This window comes from Boleophthalmus pectinirostris, unplaced genomic scaffold (genome assembly GCF_026225935.1).
Source record: "Boleophthalmus pectinirostris isolate CB_2022bp ecotype Guang Dong unplaced genomic scaffold, ASM2622593v1 HiC_scaffold_2, whole genome shotgun sequence".
Classification (NCBI taxonomy): domain Eukaryota; kingdom Metazoa; phylum Chordata; class Actinopteri; order Gobiiformes; family Gobiidae; genus Boleophthalmus; species Boleophthalmus pectinirostris.
The window spans coordinates 11,879,254-11,896,981 of NW_026571152.1; the positions used below are offsets into that span (position 1 = coordinate 11,879,254).

The following is a 17,728-nucleotide window of genomic DNA, read 5'->3' on the forward strand; positions in this document are numbered from 1 at the left end:
GTGGTTTAACTTCAGCTTCAGTGAAAAGTAAAGTAGATCATGAAGCAGAGGGGGAAATATGAAATGAGTTTCTCTTCCTTTAGTCCTGCTTTAATCCCAGTTTAATCTCGGTTCAGCCCTGGTTTAGTTGTGGTCCAGCCCTGTCTTGGTTTAATGTTGGTTTAGTTCTGGTTTAGTACATAGACATGTATCTCTATGGCTGAATGTTCAACAGTTACTATATTGACAAACTTGCTAAATGTAATTTCACTGTTTGAACATCATTTAGTATAGTCCTGGTTTAGACCTTGTATAGGTCTGTTTTAGTCTTGTTTTAGTTCTGGTCTAATGCCAATTCTTAGTCCTGGTTCAGTACCTATCCATATGCGAGCACAGTGGCGTTGCAGTCCTGATTCAGTCCTAGTGTAGCCCTGGTCTAATTCTGGTTTAGTCCCAGTACCTGTCCGTATGCGAGCACAGTGGCGTTGTACCCCTGCAGACATCCCTCCACCAGCTTGTGTGTGGCGCTGTGGTACACCTGCTCCTGTGTGGCGTCCATGTCGAACACAAGGTCAAAGGTGAAGGCACGGTCCGAGCCTAACACCACCTGTGGTTCAGACGGTGTCACTGCAGTGCACACGTGGCAGCCCTCCACACGCTCCCGGGGCAGCTGGGGGCGGATCCTAAGAGAGGGAGAAGTCAGAGTTCGTCAGATCCCCTCCCCATGGGGTCTTATTCAGTGTAAAAGCTGCTAACCCTGTAATAATCATGTTCTACGTTTAAGCAAAAATAATGTATAGGCTAGAATATAAAGACAGTTTTGTTATGAGCATCTGGCGACATCTTGTGGTCAGAATGAGAACTACACTGACAACAACTTTTCTCCCCAAACTGCCATTGAGCTGATGTACAACTATGATAAATATTTACCACATGAAGTATCCCACCAAACCAAGACAGAATTAGAAAACTATATTAATCTGTAAAATGTAATTTAAAGTTGGAGGTCACAGAGAGACACAGGGAAAACATGCACCACACACTCCACACTTCACACTTGAAGCGTACACAGGTGGGATGGTTTAAAGGTGGACAGCGTAACATTTCTAATGGAGGGTCTGCCACTTGCTTGTCTCCATGGAAGTGTTATTGGTTTCTGTAGAATGTTCCACAGTATAGATTAAACCTTATAGCACTACACTACATTACAATACAGATCTCTGGAGAGTTGCCCCATTCACACAAGGAATGATTGTATTTTTGAGCAATGCTATATGATATATGAGATGTTTAATGTCATACTATGGAACATTCCAGGCAAAGCAATAACATCTCCATGGAGACAAGTACCAACACCGATATTTTGTTCTGCATTACAGTTTGCTCTCAGCATCAGATTTGCCTTTTTGAAAAGAGTCATGAGGAACTATGTAAATACAAGAGACGTTTGGGGTGGCAGTTCGTAGAGCATTCGCCCACTGATCTAAAGGTTGGCGGTTCGAATCCAGCTCTCAACATAAACATCACAGGTTGAGCGGTCAAATCTACTAACCCACAGGTTGACTGGTGTGATTCCAGCTCCCACAGATGAATGCTGTCGTCGTGTCCTTGGGCAAGACACTTAACCCACCTTGCCCACAGTGTCTGTGTACACTGGTGTGTGTGAATGGGTGAATGGTTCCTTGTTGTTGTAAAGTGCTTTGAGTGCCTTGAAGGTGGAAAAGCGCTATAGAAAAATGTGACCATTTACCATTAGGCAAAAGATACAGCTGCATATTTACACAGTCATATAACTAACTCTTTTAGGCCAGATAAATACACATTTTTACAACTTCATTATTATTAGCTTAATACATATTTGATCGATAATTCGTCACAACAGCAACACAAATATCGGATATTAGTAATGGTTCAAAATAAGTAAATCTATAATCGGACCATAAAACCCAAGACCTGCAACGCTGTGAGGCTTAAATGCTAAACACTCTGCCGCTATACTGCAAATGTGGAAGAGAGAGAAGGATAGAAAATAAGGGAGGGGGGGAGAGACAGAGAGAGAGACAGAGAGAGAGAGAGAGAGACAGAGAGAGAGAGAGAGTGAGAGTGAGAGCGAGAGCGAGAGTTGATGTGGTCTAAATAAATCTGCTGAACTGAATCTGGATTAAGAGTGAAAGTGTGTCAGTGGAACAAGTGAGTGAATTTAGAATGACAAACTGTCAATGAGAGAAACAAGGAGCAGAGGAAAGGGTCAGAGGAGCAGAGGATGAGCAAAGGATGCAGTGGAGAGGAGCAGAGGAGAGGATTAGATGGAGCAGAGGATGCAGTGGAGAGGAGCAAAGGGTGCAGAAGAGGAGCAGATGTGGAGTTTCTTTGTTGAGCTGGACAAAAGCGTGTACAGGAGCAGACAGTGTTCCTCTGTGTGAGAGACGAACCAATCGAATCATGTCCTGTTGTTTTATTCATTCAGTAGTTCCTCTCAGATCTCTCGGTTTATACTCCATCTATTTTGGATTATGTGAAATTAAGATTTTAAACTTTCACATAGAGCAGGTGAAAACCAGTCAAAAACTGAGTACTTTTGAATCAATCAATTCCCGTTTTCATCTCCACTAGTACAGCAATATCAGTTTCTTTTATTAAGTTGTTTTATGATCTACAGCTGTTGATTACAAACCATTTCAAAGCTTTTACATACACCCATCTGTGGATTATACAGTGGTATACAAAATGGTTTCCATGGAGTTGAGGGATGGAGCAGAGACAGAGAGGTTTAATCTGATTTGAGTCTGAGAGACAAGACGGCAACTTCATCTTACCAAATACACCAGGACTAAAACAGCACTGAACTAGGACTAAAGCAGGACTGAAGCAGGATTAAAGCAGGACTGAACCAGGACTAAACCAGCAATAAATCAGGACTTAACCATGTCTGACCCAGGTCTAAACCAGGACTTCAGGTCTTGTTACAGGTGTTTCTGTAACAGTTAAGTCCAGTCCAGTATCTAAAAGAGTCTGGGCTAAATCTGGACCAGTTTTAAATAGTAACTGGTTTTAAATAAGTGCTCTACATTCAGAGACACACAGAGCTCAGACCAGGACTAGACCAGGTCCAGGGGAGGGCATCTGACACACACAAAGGGGAAAAGGATGATGGGAAAGCATCGAACACACAGGGATATAAAAGGATGGGAGGGCATCTTACATAAAGGATATAAGTGGATGAGAGGGTATCTGACACAGAAAGCTGACTCAAGGAATATGTTATTTTTAGAGTGTAGTAATAGCCACCATTTTGGTTCCCTGGCTCCTCTTTGACCTTTGACCTCTGACACTCTGTAATTTAACACAACCTCAGAGTACAAGTACACACTACTGTAGGAGTACAGTAGTAGTACTCTGGCCATCTTCTCTGTCAGTATACATAAACTAAAGTTTTTTTTGTTTGTTTTTTTCCACAACAACTTCAGAAAGTTGTGTCATTATTCAAGCCCAAAGATGGGCTTGAATAATGGCAACTAATTTCCACTGGTGTCAGTTGAAAGGACTTTAAGACTTTAAGATTAATATGAAACGTTTGTGGAACCAGTCCAAAAGAAATTTGTTGATCATAAATTTGAAGATTTATTTCAAAAACAAACTGATTTTCCCATTGAGTTATATAGACTCATGCCCTCCATCTGAAATTATGACATTGTCACATTAAAACATGGACTAAACCTGGATTATATGATTAAACCTGACTCAATCTTGTTAAACCTTGACCATGTTTTAAGATCAATAAAACCAGAGTCTTTTCATTTCATAAGGACCAATCCTTGCCAAACCAGGACTAAACCAGGACTGAACCAGGACCGATCCAAGATTAAACTATGGACTAAAAAACTCCGGTGATCTCTTAAAAGTTCCTTTTGTAATTCCAATCTGTTATGAAACTAAAAAGTCCCTGTGTGTCAGATGCCCTCCCTGTTCCTCCATGAGGTCATATTCTGTGTAACTCTTTATTCTGTAGTTAAGACAAACATGTTCTTAAAGTTCAAGTATTTCTCTAAAACTCTTGCTACTCTTTGATTATTTCTGCTGTGTGGCACATTTTGACTATAGATTTCTGAACCACGAGTTGTTTTTGTACATTTCTGTTTAGAGTAATCCTCTGAATGCTTAAATCTGCATTTTAAAGAAGGATTAAATGAGCTATTCTAAACAGAAAAATCACTGAAATCTGAACTTTAAACTAATCCAAGAATGCATACATTTCAGAACACAGAATGAGACACCATGGAGACACAGCAAGGACATCTGACACACAGTGAGGGCATCTGACATCTAGTTCTCACAGAACATAAATCTAAATATTTGCAGAATTAATGAGTTGTGATTTGCCATTGCATAAAACATATGCTCTTTGTGTTTGCCTCTGCCATTTTAGTCAGTTAAGGTTTAATTTATTTATTTGTGTTCTCTTTAAATGTTTTATATATTATAAAATGTTTTTTCTAATGTTTTCATTGCATTTATCTTTTTTATGGTCTTTTTAGAGGCAGGTGCAGCAGAGGGCCCTGGCGGCACTCCAGGATGACATCATCACCACGAGACACAGAGAGACGCAGCAAAAAGTGACTGACGACGATCAATGTGAAAATACTGAGAAGACAGGATCAAGATAATCCAGTCTCAATCAGGGCTGGACCAGGGCTAAATTAGGACTAGACCAGGACAAAACCAGGACTAAAACATAACTGAACCAGGACTAAACCAGGACTAAAAAGAACTAAAAGGAGGCAGAAGTCAAGACTAAAAATTCAAAACCGAACCAGGACTAAGACAGAAATAAACCAAGTCTTAACTTGGTCTAAACAAGTCCTGAAAGACTGGATTCTTGCAGTGGTTTCACAAACAGAAACTTATCATTAAAATTCAAAAATAGGTTTGTGGAATTTTTTTTCAGTGATAGGAGCAAAACAAACAAATATGTAATTAAACAGAAATCTGAGTTATGGACTACTCTAAACCTAGACTAGGGACTAGACAAGGACTAAACTGAGATTACAACTAAACAAGGAACTGTACTAGAAACTGAATCCAGACTAAAACAGGACATGATGAGGGCTACATTTGGACTAAACTGGTACAAAACCACATTAGGATTTTTACCTGGGTCTAATCCAGGACTAAAGCAGAACTAAAGGATTTAACAAGATGCACACAGCATGAAAACCACCAGTTTAATTTGTTTACTGTGCTCCATCTTGTTATGACAATCTGTCTCTTCTCCTCTATCACTCCCTCTCTCACCCATCTCCTCCATCCTTTGCACACGGGGATGAGTATGGAAAGGCCTCTGACTCTTTTCTCCCACAGACTGTGATGAGTATGGGAGGGCATCTGACTCTTCCTCTGGCTCAGGGAAGATATACACAGTGGGAACCAGGAGAGTATAGGAGGGCATCTGACACACAGAGAGGGCATCTGATGCTTTTCTCCTGCAGACTGGCTCGGGGAAGACATACACGATGGGCACCGGGTTCGAGGTTGGCGTTTCAGGCGAGGAGGTGGGCATTATTCCACGTGCCGTCCGCCATCTTTTCACCGCCATCGAAGAACGAAAACGAACCGCCACCGAACAAGGATTAACCCCCCCAGAGTTCAAGATCAATGCACAGTTTTTAGAGGTACAAAACCAGGACTAAACCAGGACCGAACCAGGACTGAATCAGGTCTAAACAGGACTGAATCAGGTCTAAACCAGGACTGAATCAGGTCTAAACCAGGACTAAAGCAGGACTAAAGCAGGGCCTAACCAAGAATCACCTAGGACTGAACCAGGACTAGAACAAGACTAGACCAAGACTGAACCAGGAAGAAACCAGGACTGAGCCAGGACTGAATCAGGATTGAACCAGGACTGAAACAGGTCTTAACCAGGACTAAAGCAGGACTGAAACAAGAATCACCCAGGACAGAATCAGGACCGAACCAGGACTAAACTAGGACTAAACCAGGATAAAACCTGGATAAACCCAGGACTAAACCAGGTCTCTTGTATATATTCTCACAGTTGTACAATGAGGAGGTTTTGGATTTGTTCGACTCGACTCGAGATATGAAACAAAAATCTCAAATCAAAATCCACGAAGACCCGAATGGAGGAATCTACACTGTGGGAGTGACCACGCGGCAAGTCCAGTCAGAGTCCGAGGTCTGGACCTGCTTCTCTCTGCTCTCTCTGCTCCTCTCTGCTCCTGTCTGTTCTGGCTCTGCTCCTCTGACGTGCTCCTGTCTGCTCCCCTGCCTCTGCTCCTGTCTGTTCTGGCTCTGCTCCTCTGACGTGCTCCTGTCTGCTCCCCTGCCTCTGCTCCTGTCTGTTCTGGCTCTGCTCCTCTGACGTGCTCCTGTCTGCTCCCCTGCCTCTGCTCCTGTCTGGTCCTTTGCCTCTGCTCCTGTCTGGTCCTCTGCCTCTGCTCCTATCTTCTCCTGTGGCTCTGTTTCGGTATTATTTCATTATATTTTGACATATATTTTACAGATGATCCAGTGTCTGAAGTTGGGGGCTCTCTCGAGGACCACAGCTAGCACACAGATGAACGTTCAAAGCTCCAGATCTCACGCCATCTTCACCATTCACGTGTGCCAAGTGCGAGTCTGCACCAACAACAACGTAAGCAAGAATCATTGTATTTCCTTTCCTTTTATTTTGTTGGTGTATAAAACCACAATAGATACAGGAGGATGGGAGGGCGTCTGATATACACCTGTGTATCTTTTGAATACTTCAGAAGTAGCTTGCTCACTCTGAGTAGTAGTAGTAGTAGCAGCAGTAGCAGTAGCAGTAGCAGTAGCAGTAGCAGTAGCAGTAGCAGTAGTAGCAGTAGTAGTAGCAGCAGTAGTAGCAGTAGTAGTAGTAGCAGCCGTAGTAGTAGTAGCCATAGTAGTAGTAGTATTAGTAATAGTATTATTTATCTGATTTTATATATACCAGGAGGAACAGGATAACCGTGTGTCTCAGTCGGAGGTGGACGAGTATGAGACTCTCACAGCAAAGTTCCATTTTGTGGATTTGGCCGGATCTGAAAGACTGAAGAGAACCGGAGCAACTGGAGAGAGAGCCAGAGAGGGAATCTCTATCAACTGCGGACTGGTATTGGACCAGGACTGAACCAGAAATAACCCAGGACTAAATTTGGACTAGATCAGGGCTGGACCAGGACTGGACCAGGACTGAACAAGGACTGAATCAGGACTGAACCGGGACTAAACCAGGTCTAAATTAATTTTTTTGTATTTCTTTTTCGCTCACAGTTGGCTCTGGGGAACGTGATCAGCGCTTTGGGAGATCGGACAAAACGGTCGTGTCATGTCCCGTATCGAGACTCCAAACTCACACGTCTCCTGCAGGACTCTCTGGGAGGAAACAGGTACTGCTCTGTTCCTGGTTTATTCCTGGTTTAGTCCTGGTTTAGTCCTAGTTTAGCCCTAGTTTGATTCGGTTCAGTCCTGGTTTATAGGTTTTTTTCTGTTTCTCAGTCAGACAGTGATGATCGCCTGCATCAGCCCCTCAGACAGTGACTTCATGGAGACACTGAACACACTGAAATACGCCAACAGAACACGGAACATACGGAACCGCGTGATGGTGAACCAGGACCGGGCTAGTCAGCAGATCAGCGCACTTCGGACCGAGATCGCACGGCTGCAGAGGGAGATACTGGAGTACAGGACGGTAAGTACAGACAGAACCACAGCAGAACCCGCACTAGAAAATGACATACCCTTATCATAGAGCTAAGGTTCCAAGAACTGCACAGGGAGATACCGCAGGCTGTAGAATAGAGGTGGACTATTCGGTTCCAGCCAAATGAGGCTGGTAGTTATAATGGCTAATCTACAACAAGGGACCACAATTGGAAATATGAGATTGAGTATCATAGGAACCAAAGAACCAATCCAGACTGGTGTTAAAATTAACACCCCTTCCCATCTGCACCATTGGATGATTGAGACGGAAGCATGCCCATGCTCACTTCCTATTTAGAATGCTTTGAACAGGAGGTTAGCTATGTCCAGAGATACCATCTATGGTACAGAAAGAACCACACCTTAACCCAGTACTAAAACATGACGGATCATAGAGCTTGAGTCACAAGAACTGCAGAGGACTGGAGTACAGCAGTTTTGGCATTTTTGTGCGGAGTTTGTATGTTCTTCCTGTTTCTGAGTGGGTTTCCTCCGAACACTCCAGTTTCCCCCCGTTCAACCCAAAACATGCACAATAGCTAAGGCAGTCCTGACCAAGACTAGCTCAAGATCTGGAGATGGGTCCCACTGCTCCTGAAAGGTTAACCCAGAGACACTGAAGGATGCGTTAAATGCAGAGGACACATTTCTGTGTGGGGAAAATAAAGTGTACCTTAACCGTAAACTTAGTATAAAAGTTTTTTATTGTTATGTCTGTACACAGGGAAAGCGTGTCCCCGGGGAGGATGGCGTGGACTGCTTCAGTGACATGTTTCATGAAAATTCAATGCTTCAGACAGAGAACAGTAACCTGAGGGTCAGAGTGAAAGCCATGCAAGAGACTATAGACGCACAGAGGAGCAGGCTGACCAATCTGATCAGCCAACAGGCCCTGATAAAGACAGGTACAGACTTAATACACTACAGCATATATATGCAGGAGACCATAGATGACAGAAGACAGATGATTTTAGAGGTCTACAATTATTAAAAATGTATGGATATTGTCACTCACATATTGAATCATGAGAAAACTGTATTCTATATTATTATATCCCTAGCTTTGACACAAATAGAGCATGTTCATTCTAACATGGAATATCTAAGTCATAAAAAATCTGATAAAATATAGACAAGATGGCCCTCCTTGAACCAGTAACCCTCCCCTCTGCCCCTCACCTGTCTCACCTGTCCTTGCTGTAGGAGACGAGGGCTCAGAGGAGATTGGGACCATGATCCAGGGATACATCAAGGAGATCGAAGACCTGAGGTAAAACTGGTTTAGTCCTGGTTTAGTCCTGGTTTAGCCCTGGTTTAGTCCTGGTTATTTCCTGTTTCAGTCTTTTTTAGTCTTGGTTTAGTTGTAGTTTATTCCTAATTTAGACCTATTGGAGTCCTGGTTGAGTCCAGGTCTAACTCTGGTTTACCCTGGTTTAGTCTTTGTTAAGTCTTTGTTTAGTCTTCATTTAGTCTTCATTCAGCCCTGGTTCAGTTATGGTTTAGTCCTTGTTTAGTCCTGGTTTAGTCCTAGTTCAGTCCTGGTTTTGTCCCACTTTTTTGTCTGCAGGGCAAAGCTTCTGGAGAGTGAGGCAGTGAATGAGACTCTTCGTAAAAGTGTGAATCGATCCTCCAGTCGACCGTTTTATTCTGGTCCAGAAAAAGAGACTGACGACATCATTGAGCTTGCTAAAAAAGACCTGGAAAAACTCAAAAGGAGAGAGCGCAAAAAGAAGAAGAGGTAACATATCATGGGAGGGCATCTAACACATAGGGAGGGCATCTAACACATAGGGAGGGCATCTTACGCACCATGGAAGGAGGGGAGGTTATTTGACACACAGGGAGGGTGTCTGACAGACTACAGGAACACAGGAGGGCATCTGACACACAGGGACTGTGAGAAATGTGCACCATGGCAGGGCATCTGACTTAATCTGGCACACAAGGAAGGCATCTGATACACTAGAAGAGGACCAGAGGGCATCTGACACACTACAGGGACTTGCTCGTTTCCCTGTCTCCTTGTCTCTTCTCTTGTCTCCTTGCTCCCTTCCTTGTCTTCTTGTCTCCTCTCTTGTCTCATTGCTCCCTTCTCTGTCTCCTTCCCTCCTCTCACATGTCCTTGCTCCCTTCCTTATCACCTTGCCTCTTCCCTCATGTTCTTGCTCCCTTCCTTGTCTCCTTGCCTCCTCTCTCATGTCCTTGCTTTCTTTAGGCTGCAACTCTTATCAGAGGACAGAGACACAGAGGAGAAGGAGGAGGACTCCAGGTTTGTCTTCATCAAAAACAACTTTATTTAAACAAACTTTATTTTAACAAACTTTATTTTTCATTTTCATTTAAGTAACTTAATTTATGTCTCTTATTCACCTTTTCTGTGGGTTCATGATTCTTCCCTTTTCAGTTATTTGCATGCTTTGATCTTTTTGAGGTGTAGTAGTAGTAAAAGTAGTAGTAGTAGTAGTAGCATCATCATCATTATCATAAATAGTAGTAATATTAATAGTAGTAGATTTGCCTCCCTCTCATCTCTGAGGTGCTGCTTGCTTCATTTTTGTATTAAAGTTTTTCATTGTTTTCAGTTTTGGACCATTTCTCTGTTTAGACTCTACTGAAGTTACATTTATATATGTAATAATGTGATTTTGTCCTATTTATTTCAGTGTAAACAAAGAGGAGGAACCTGACAATGAGCAGAAGTGCCCAGAGAAGGAGGAAGAGAAGGAGGAGGAGGGGGAGAAGGAGGATCGCCATGATGACCCTGATATGGTGCTAATGAAGATTTTATTAATTTTTATAGTTTTTTTAATAAGATTTGGTTTAATGAAATGTTTTAAATGTCCTCTCAGGATGTAGCAGAAGTGAGTGATCATGATGAAGTGGAGGAAGAGGAGGAGATGGAGGAGGAGGAAAGCTCAGAGTCTGACTCTGAGTCTGATGAGAAAGGTACTGCACATATACTACCTCTGGTACACAGAACTACAAGAGTAGTACAAGAAAATACATATTTAAAAAAAAAAGTCCTGTACTCCTGGACTGGGACATCTCTCAGTCCCATCACGTTCTGAAATTATATTTGTAAAGTGTGAGGGAGGCTTCAGGGTCACTGGGACATTTTGCACGGTAGCAGTCTAAACAGAGAGACCCAGACTTCCCTCTCCCTAGGCCAGACATGTCAAACTCAGGCCCAGGGGCCAAATTTGGCCCACAATATAATTATATTTGGCCAACAAGATCATATCAAATATGTATTAGAGCTGGCCCTCCGGCTACAGATAGGCTATAGACTATTGTTATTATTTTATTTTATGCTTGTTCTGAATTCAGTGTTTAAGCAAAACTATTATGAAACATTTATTTTAATTAAAAAAAAGGTTTAACATTACATATCTCGAAAGAAGAGAAAACATGCATATGTTGTTGACATTTTTCAATAAATATTTAGTTTGGCCCACGACTTAGTCCCAGTTTTTGATTTTGGCCCTCAGTAAATTCGAGTTTGATACCCCTCCCTAGGCACGTCAAGGTGTTTCCAAAGAGATACCTAGTTCCTCCACCGAGTGTCTCTACTTGCTCCTCTTGGCATGGAGGAACAGAAGAAAAAACACAGGACCAGGACACTACTGAGAATATGAGCCTGACACACCTGACCTCCTCCTCTAGCTGTACTCTCTTTGACCTGAAGAGGGCGCCAGTCTATTTTATTTATCTAGATGTCACCAGATTGACAGCTACTCTTCCTGGGGTCCTATTCAGAAATACTAATGCATCACCATTTACAATATACAATGTATATCTGACATATGACATATATTCACTACTATTTTAGATGGAATTGTCTCTTTCTGTGTTTGTGTTTCAGAGCACTTCCAGGAGGACCTGGCCAACATCACGTGTGAAATCGCCATCAAACAGAAACTCATTGACGAGTTAGAAAACAGCCAGAGACGACTCCACACTCTGAAACTACAGTATGAGCAGAAACTACTACTACTGCAGTACAAGATACAAGAGACACAGCAGGAGAGGGACAAAGTACTGCACAACATGAGTAAGTACTGCTGCTGCCTCTACTACTACTACTACTACTACTGCTGCAGTACAAGATATGAAAGACACAGCAGGAGAGGGACAAAGTACTGCACAACGTGAGTGAGTACTGCTGCTGCCTCTACTACTACAACTACTACTTCTACTACTGCAGCACAGGTTACAGGAGACACAGCAGGACAGGGACAAAGTATTGAACATGAGTGAGCATCTGGGAAAGTGTTGTATAAGACTAATACATGATTATTGTGAACCCTGTGTTCTAGCTCCAGTGGACAGTGGCTCTGAGGACAGAGCCAAACGCGTCAAAGCCGAATATGAACGAAAACTGTCTGTGATGAACCGAGAACTCCAGAGACTGCAGGCAGCGCAGAGAGAGAGCACGCCAGGCTACTGAAGAACCAAAGCCAGTATGAGAGACAGCTAAAGACTCTGCAAGGGGAGGTGGCTGATATGAAGAGGACCAAGGTAAAGAGGGAGAGAGGGAGGAGAGACGAGAGGAGATGGAGGAGAGGGAGGAGTAGGAAAGAATGAAAGAAACAGAGAGCATGCTAGACTGCTAAAGACTGCAGGTAGAGGTGGCTGATATAAAGAGGAACAAGGTAAAGAGGTATAGAGGGAGGAGAGGAGAGGAGACAGGGAGGGAGAGGAAAGAAGGAGGGAGAGGAGTAGAGAGAAAGAGAGAGCAGCTTAGCAGAATATTGGGTATGACAATATGAAATAAGAGAACCTTTATTTCTCCCACAATGGGGAAACTTCAATATTGCAATGTACATTTGATGAACCACAAAAGAATTATGCAATAAAAATAAAGTTAAACAACTATTACAAATATGCTCGGGTCGTAGGTTATTGATACTTTGCAGTTGATGTCATCAACATTCTCTGGCGGTATGAGGTTAATTACGAGTTTTGGGCTCTGTTAGACTTTAGCGTGAGCTTTATTGTAATGCAATATGACCAGAAAGCTGTGACTTAGTTGGAGCTACAACAGGAGAGCTGAAATGTGCTCTTAAACAAGTCTCACACATAAAATTACAATCACAAGCTTTTTCAGTTACTTGCGTTTTGTTGAAGATAAAACACCTAAACAAAATACATGGTTTAAACCCATTTTGTATTTTTTCTGGAGTTTTTCAGACCATCTAAAAATGTGTTTACTAATGTGTACATTATGTCAACATGGTAACTGCTGAGCTTTCTGCTATACAGACATATAGAACACCCCCAGCATGACGTCACTGCAAAGTAGCAATATTTTGTAGATTCTCTGTACTGGTAGGTCACTCTGCACTGTTGGTAGGTTCTTGTGTCTCAGGTTTTATTGTCTCATAGGTTCGTCTGATGAAGCAGATGAAGGAGCAGCAGGAGAAAAACAGAATGAATGAATCTCGTCGAAACAGAGAGATTGCCACTTTAAAGAAGGATCAGAGAAAACAAGAGGTAAGAATACTACAAATACTACTGCTGCTACTACTACAACTACAAGAAATACCAGAGGTAACAGGAGGTATTGCTACTACAAATACTACTACAACTAGTAGTAGTACTACTGCAACTGTAAAAACAAGAGGACACTTGGGGGCAACAGTTGCTCAGTTGGTACAGCGCTTGCCTGAAAGTCTGTGAAAGTTGAATCCTGGTCTCAGATACTGTTGTTGTGTCAGTGTGCAAGACATTTCACCTGCCTCACCCCAGTGCCTGTGTCTACTGGTGTATGAATGTATGGTTCCAAAATGTTGTCCTTATATCTGTAGTATACAATCTTTGTGTTGCGTCTTAAAATCACATCTGTCCTAATGTATATGTTGTTTTATAGCACCAGCTGAAGTTACTGGAAGCTCAAAGACGCCAACAGGAGCTGATCCTGAGGAGGAAGACCGAGGAGGTGAGACTAAACCTGGACTAAACCCAAACTAAACCTGCATTAAACCTGGACTAAACCTGGACTAAGTCTGGACTTTACCTGCACTGAACCTGGACTAAACCAGGACAAAACCTGGAATAAACCTGGTCTTGACCTGAAAGACACCAGCACCTTGCTCTTCTGCAGGTGAGCGCCCTCCGCAGGCAGGTCAGACCCGCTTCTGGCAGAGTTCAGAGGAAAGTCCAGGACCAAGACTCAGGACTGAGATCTGGACCAGGGAGGACCTACTCCAGTGCCAATGGGACCAGGTCTGAGAAAACAATCCATTCTGCCGCTATATTTATTCAACCAGCACAACATCTGCAGATTAACTAGAGACATCTCAGTCTAACTCTACAGGGATAGGAGAGTGGGAGGGAATCTGACACACATCCCACTCTTTTCTCTCATGTTCTCATTTAGGAGCAGAGGCCTTGGGAGGGCATGTGACTCATAGCACAGGAGAACATCTGACTTTTTTCTTTCTCAGGTTCTCATATAGGAGCAGAGGGCTGTACAGCAGTAGAATGGCCCGGACCAAATGGCAGTCTCTGGAGAGGAGGATCTCAGACGTGATTCTGCAGAAGATGACCATCTCGAACATGGAATCGGACATGAATCGCCTGCTCAAGGTCAGAGCTGGTTTAGTACTGAGTTAGACCTGGTTTAGCCCTAGTTTAGTCCTGGTTCAAATCTGGTTTAATTTTGGTTTAAGAATGGTTTAGTCCTGGTTTAGAGCTGCTGTACCTGATTTAGTTCTGGTTTACTCCTGGGTGGCTTAGTCATAAATTAGACCTGGTTCATCCCTGATTTAGTTTTATCTTACTCCTAGATTAATCTTGGATAAGACCGCTGGGTTTTGACTTGGTTTAGTCCTGGTGTAGACCTGGTTTAGACATGGTTTAATCAATTTTTTCTCTTGTAGCAACGTGAGGAGTTGACTCGGAGGAAAGAGAAAGTTCTGAGACGCAAAGAACGTTTGCTCAAGGACTCAGGTCTGGTCCCTGGTCTGATCCCAGATCTGGACCCTAAGACACCAGACGTGGACCAGTCCCAAGACCAGGTTCAGTCCCAAGATCTGCAAAAGTCCCTGATTCCTCTAATGGAGGAGGTGGAGGCTTTGAGTGCAAACATCGACTACATCAACGACAGCATCTCCGACTGTCAAGCCAACATCATGCAGATGGAGGAGGCCAAGGTGAGATTGGGTTTGGACCTGGATTAGTCCTGGTTTAGTCCTTGTTTAGTCCTGATGTATTGCTTGTTTAGATTATCAGTTTAAATGTCTATGTATTTCTGTGTGTTTTCAGGAGGACACAGACAGAGTAGATGTCTCCGCTCTGATTGGCTCCTGTTCTTTACCTGAGGCTCGTTTCCTCCTTGACCACTTCATGAACATGGCTGTTAATAAGGTAAAAGTCCTGCACAAATCCTGTACCTGTCCTGTGCAAGTCCTGTACAAGACTTGAACGCATCATTAGACTGTGACACTACAGTGACAGTACATTTAGTTCTGTTTATTCCACTGTAGTTTGTGGCCCAAAATCTTTTCTTTCATATCACACTGACCCCCTCTCACCTCCTCTCCACATGATGCATTCAGGGTCTCCAAGCAGCCCAGAGAGAATCCCAGCTGAAGGAGGTGGAGGGCAGATTGAGGCAGACAGAACTGACTAGTGCCACACAGAACCAGCTCCTGTTCCACATGCTGAAGGAGAAGGCCCAACTCAACCCAGAACTGGAGGCTCTGCTCGGCTCTGCTTTGCATGGTGAGAGGCCTGGGTTAGTCCTGGTCTAGACCTGGTTTAGTCCTGGTTTAAATCTGGTTTAAATCTAGTTTAGTCTTGGTCTAGTGACCTACAGTATGCAACTTTCTGAAGTTGGCACATCACTTGCTTGACTCTATGGAACTAGGAATTTAAATCCATACTTTCCCCATGGAGATTTATGCCATACTGTGGAAAATTATAGCCAAAGGAACAAGCAGGAGACTTGCTTTTTACACAAGAAGAGTACGAGTCAGGTTTGTGGAGATGCAAGCCCGCTCAGAGTAAGGATGCATGTTTTTCAGTGCAATAAACACAACCAAAATGGAAAAAAAAACACACACACACACACACACACACACACATTCTTTTATTTTAGGCTTTTTTTTTTTTGACAAAAAGTTTTAGTTCCAGGTTTAGTCCTGGATTAGAACTGGGTTAGACCTGGTTTAACTGTATTTATTGCAGTCCTGGGTTAGACTTGAATTACTCTTGTTTTGTCCAAATTCAAACTTGTCCCTAAAATGGTCTGATCCCAGCATGCATGATGTGTTTACTGTCGTGCTGTGTTAAAGTCCTGTCTAAAGTGTCTGTATTTTTGAGTTCTTTTTTGTTCTTATTTTGTTGTCTTGATGTTTTACAGATTTAGGGCACAGCTCAAACCGTGAGTCATCCATATTTAGAACTCTGCTGTCTTTAAACGCCCTAAAAATGCCACTAAAACAATATAAACTGAAATAAACTACACAACGTCTATCAGACGGCATCTAAGGAAATACTAATTATAAACATTGTAAAGTCCCATTTTATCTAACCAACTTTAACACTGCCAGCTACTGTTTGTACAATGGCCTGGAAGTGCACAACAAATTTACATCTTTGCCAAAGCATTATTATCAAAAATAAAAAATAAAAAATCTAAGTTTTTTTTTTCACCAAAAGTTATAAACATTTTATAAAAGTTTAATTGATACACATTTTATAAAAGTTGAATAGACAAACATTTTATATAAATGTAATAGATTTTGGTCAAATGTTTTTAACAAAGATTTCACTTTGAGGCCACAGTCATTTTCAAATGCTGCTTCACTGTTTGTGCCCCTACAGCCTGAAACCAGCTTCTCATCTGTCTGTAAGATCCATAAACTGCCCTTCATCTTTGTCCCATGTGGCTCAGATAATCCAGAGACTGAATCTGGCACTACACTCTTCTCACTGAAGCAGGGTAAACTCAAACTGAAAGTGTAATGTTTACATTTGCTTTACAGAAAATGGAGACGACAGCAGCAGCGACGAGTCTCCACACAGTCCTTCAGCAGAGGGAAAGTAAGTCCCAGTTTAGACAAACTAATAAAATAATAACGTGATCATGGCTTGTGGCCTCATCGACTCATGATAGGAACATTAATAACAGACCATTCAGGTGGCTTTTTTCCCTGAGGTTGGTCCTGTTAGCATTAACACCAGGCTTGACAGACAGCGTTGCTGGGACCCGCTCCCTGCTAAACCAGAGGTGTTGAGGGGAAACCTTCAGGAGCCTCTCTCAGTATTTGCTCTTTGGCTGCATTGATACTCATAGTTGGAATTCCAAACATGGAACTTTGCTCCAAATTTACTGCTACAACTACTAAATTTGGTGAGCTTCATGTGATGCTATGGGTGATGTTACAATCTTTTAGTCCACTTTATACAGTTTATGTATAGTTTACTTTTAGATGTATTGATTTACATTTTTTGTTGACAGTCCATTAGCATCAGATCTGATGAAACTCTGTGGAGAAAACAGGAGCAGGAACAAGGTCAAGTCATTTAAATATATTTTACTTTTATTTTCAAGTTCTTCCTCATCACTACACAAATTTGAAACATTCTAATTTTGTGTTTCAGGCTAGGAGGCGAACCGCGACTCAGATGGAGCTGCTGTATGCAAACACAGACCCCTCCCCCGACTCAAATACTGCACTCCCATTGGCTGAGACACCAGAAGGAGGCGGGGACATGGATAACATTTACAATGTTGTGTCTCCTGGTTACTCCTCCAAAATCCCCACAATGTGAGTTCAGCTGCCTGCACTATAAAAAAAATACTGCCTCAGTCCTCAGTGCTTCAGCAGATGCAAACCATGTGCACTTCACTGGTATTCTCTATATACACAAATTTCATTATTGATACTTTGCTGTAACATTATGATGACGGTGTTATACATGTAACTCTCTGGTGCAGTGTCCATCAGTTCCCATGGAGACACAATGCACACATTAGCAAACACAAAAAAAATTTTTTAGATTGTCTAAA

General features: G+C 42.5%; 1 protein-coding gene across 1 annotated transcript in view; it reads left to right on the forward strand.

The window, feature by feature from the left end:
- The window catches only part of LOC110160344 (kinesin-like protein KIF21A), a 34,339-nt gene that overhangs the window by 7,183 nt on the left and 9,428 nt on the right, over positions 1-17,728 (forward strand). The window contains 25 exon segments of the mRNA XM_055155439.1: positions 5,466-5,648; positions 6,035-6,175; positions 6,503-6,634; positions 6,956-7,114; positions 7,276-7,391; positions 7,501-7,696; positions 8,435-8,615; positions 8,914-8,980; positions 9,278-9,448; positions 9,926-9,979; positions 10,374-10,479; positions 10,560-10,656; positions 11,573-11,761; positions 12,027-12,133; positions 12,136-12,228; positions 13,096-13,203; positions 13,580-13,648; positions 13,814-13,935; positions 14,157-14,298; positions 14,592-14,864; positions 14,977-15,078; positions 15,270-15,435; positions 16,701-16,758; positions 17,177-17,231; positions 17,320-17,486. Of these exon segments, the coding sequence (XP_055011414.1) occupies positions 5,466-5,648; positions 6,035-6,175; positions 6,503-6,634; positions 6,956-7,114; positions 7,276-7,391; positions 7,501-7,696; positions 8,435-8,615; positions 8,914-8,980; positions 9,278-9,448; positions 9,926-9,979; positions 10,374-10,479; positions 10,560-10,656; positions 11,573-11,761; positions 12,027-12,133; positions 12,136-12,228; positions 13,096-13,203; positions 13,580-13,648; positions 13,814-13,935; positions 14,157-14,298; positions 14,592-14,864; positions 14,977-15,078; positions 15,270-15,435; positions 16,701-16,758; positions 17,177-17,231; positions 17,320-17,486 (3,254 nt within the window).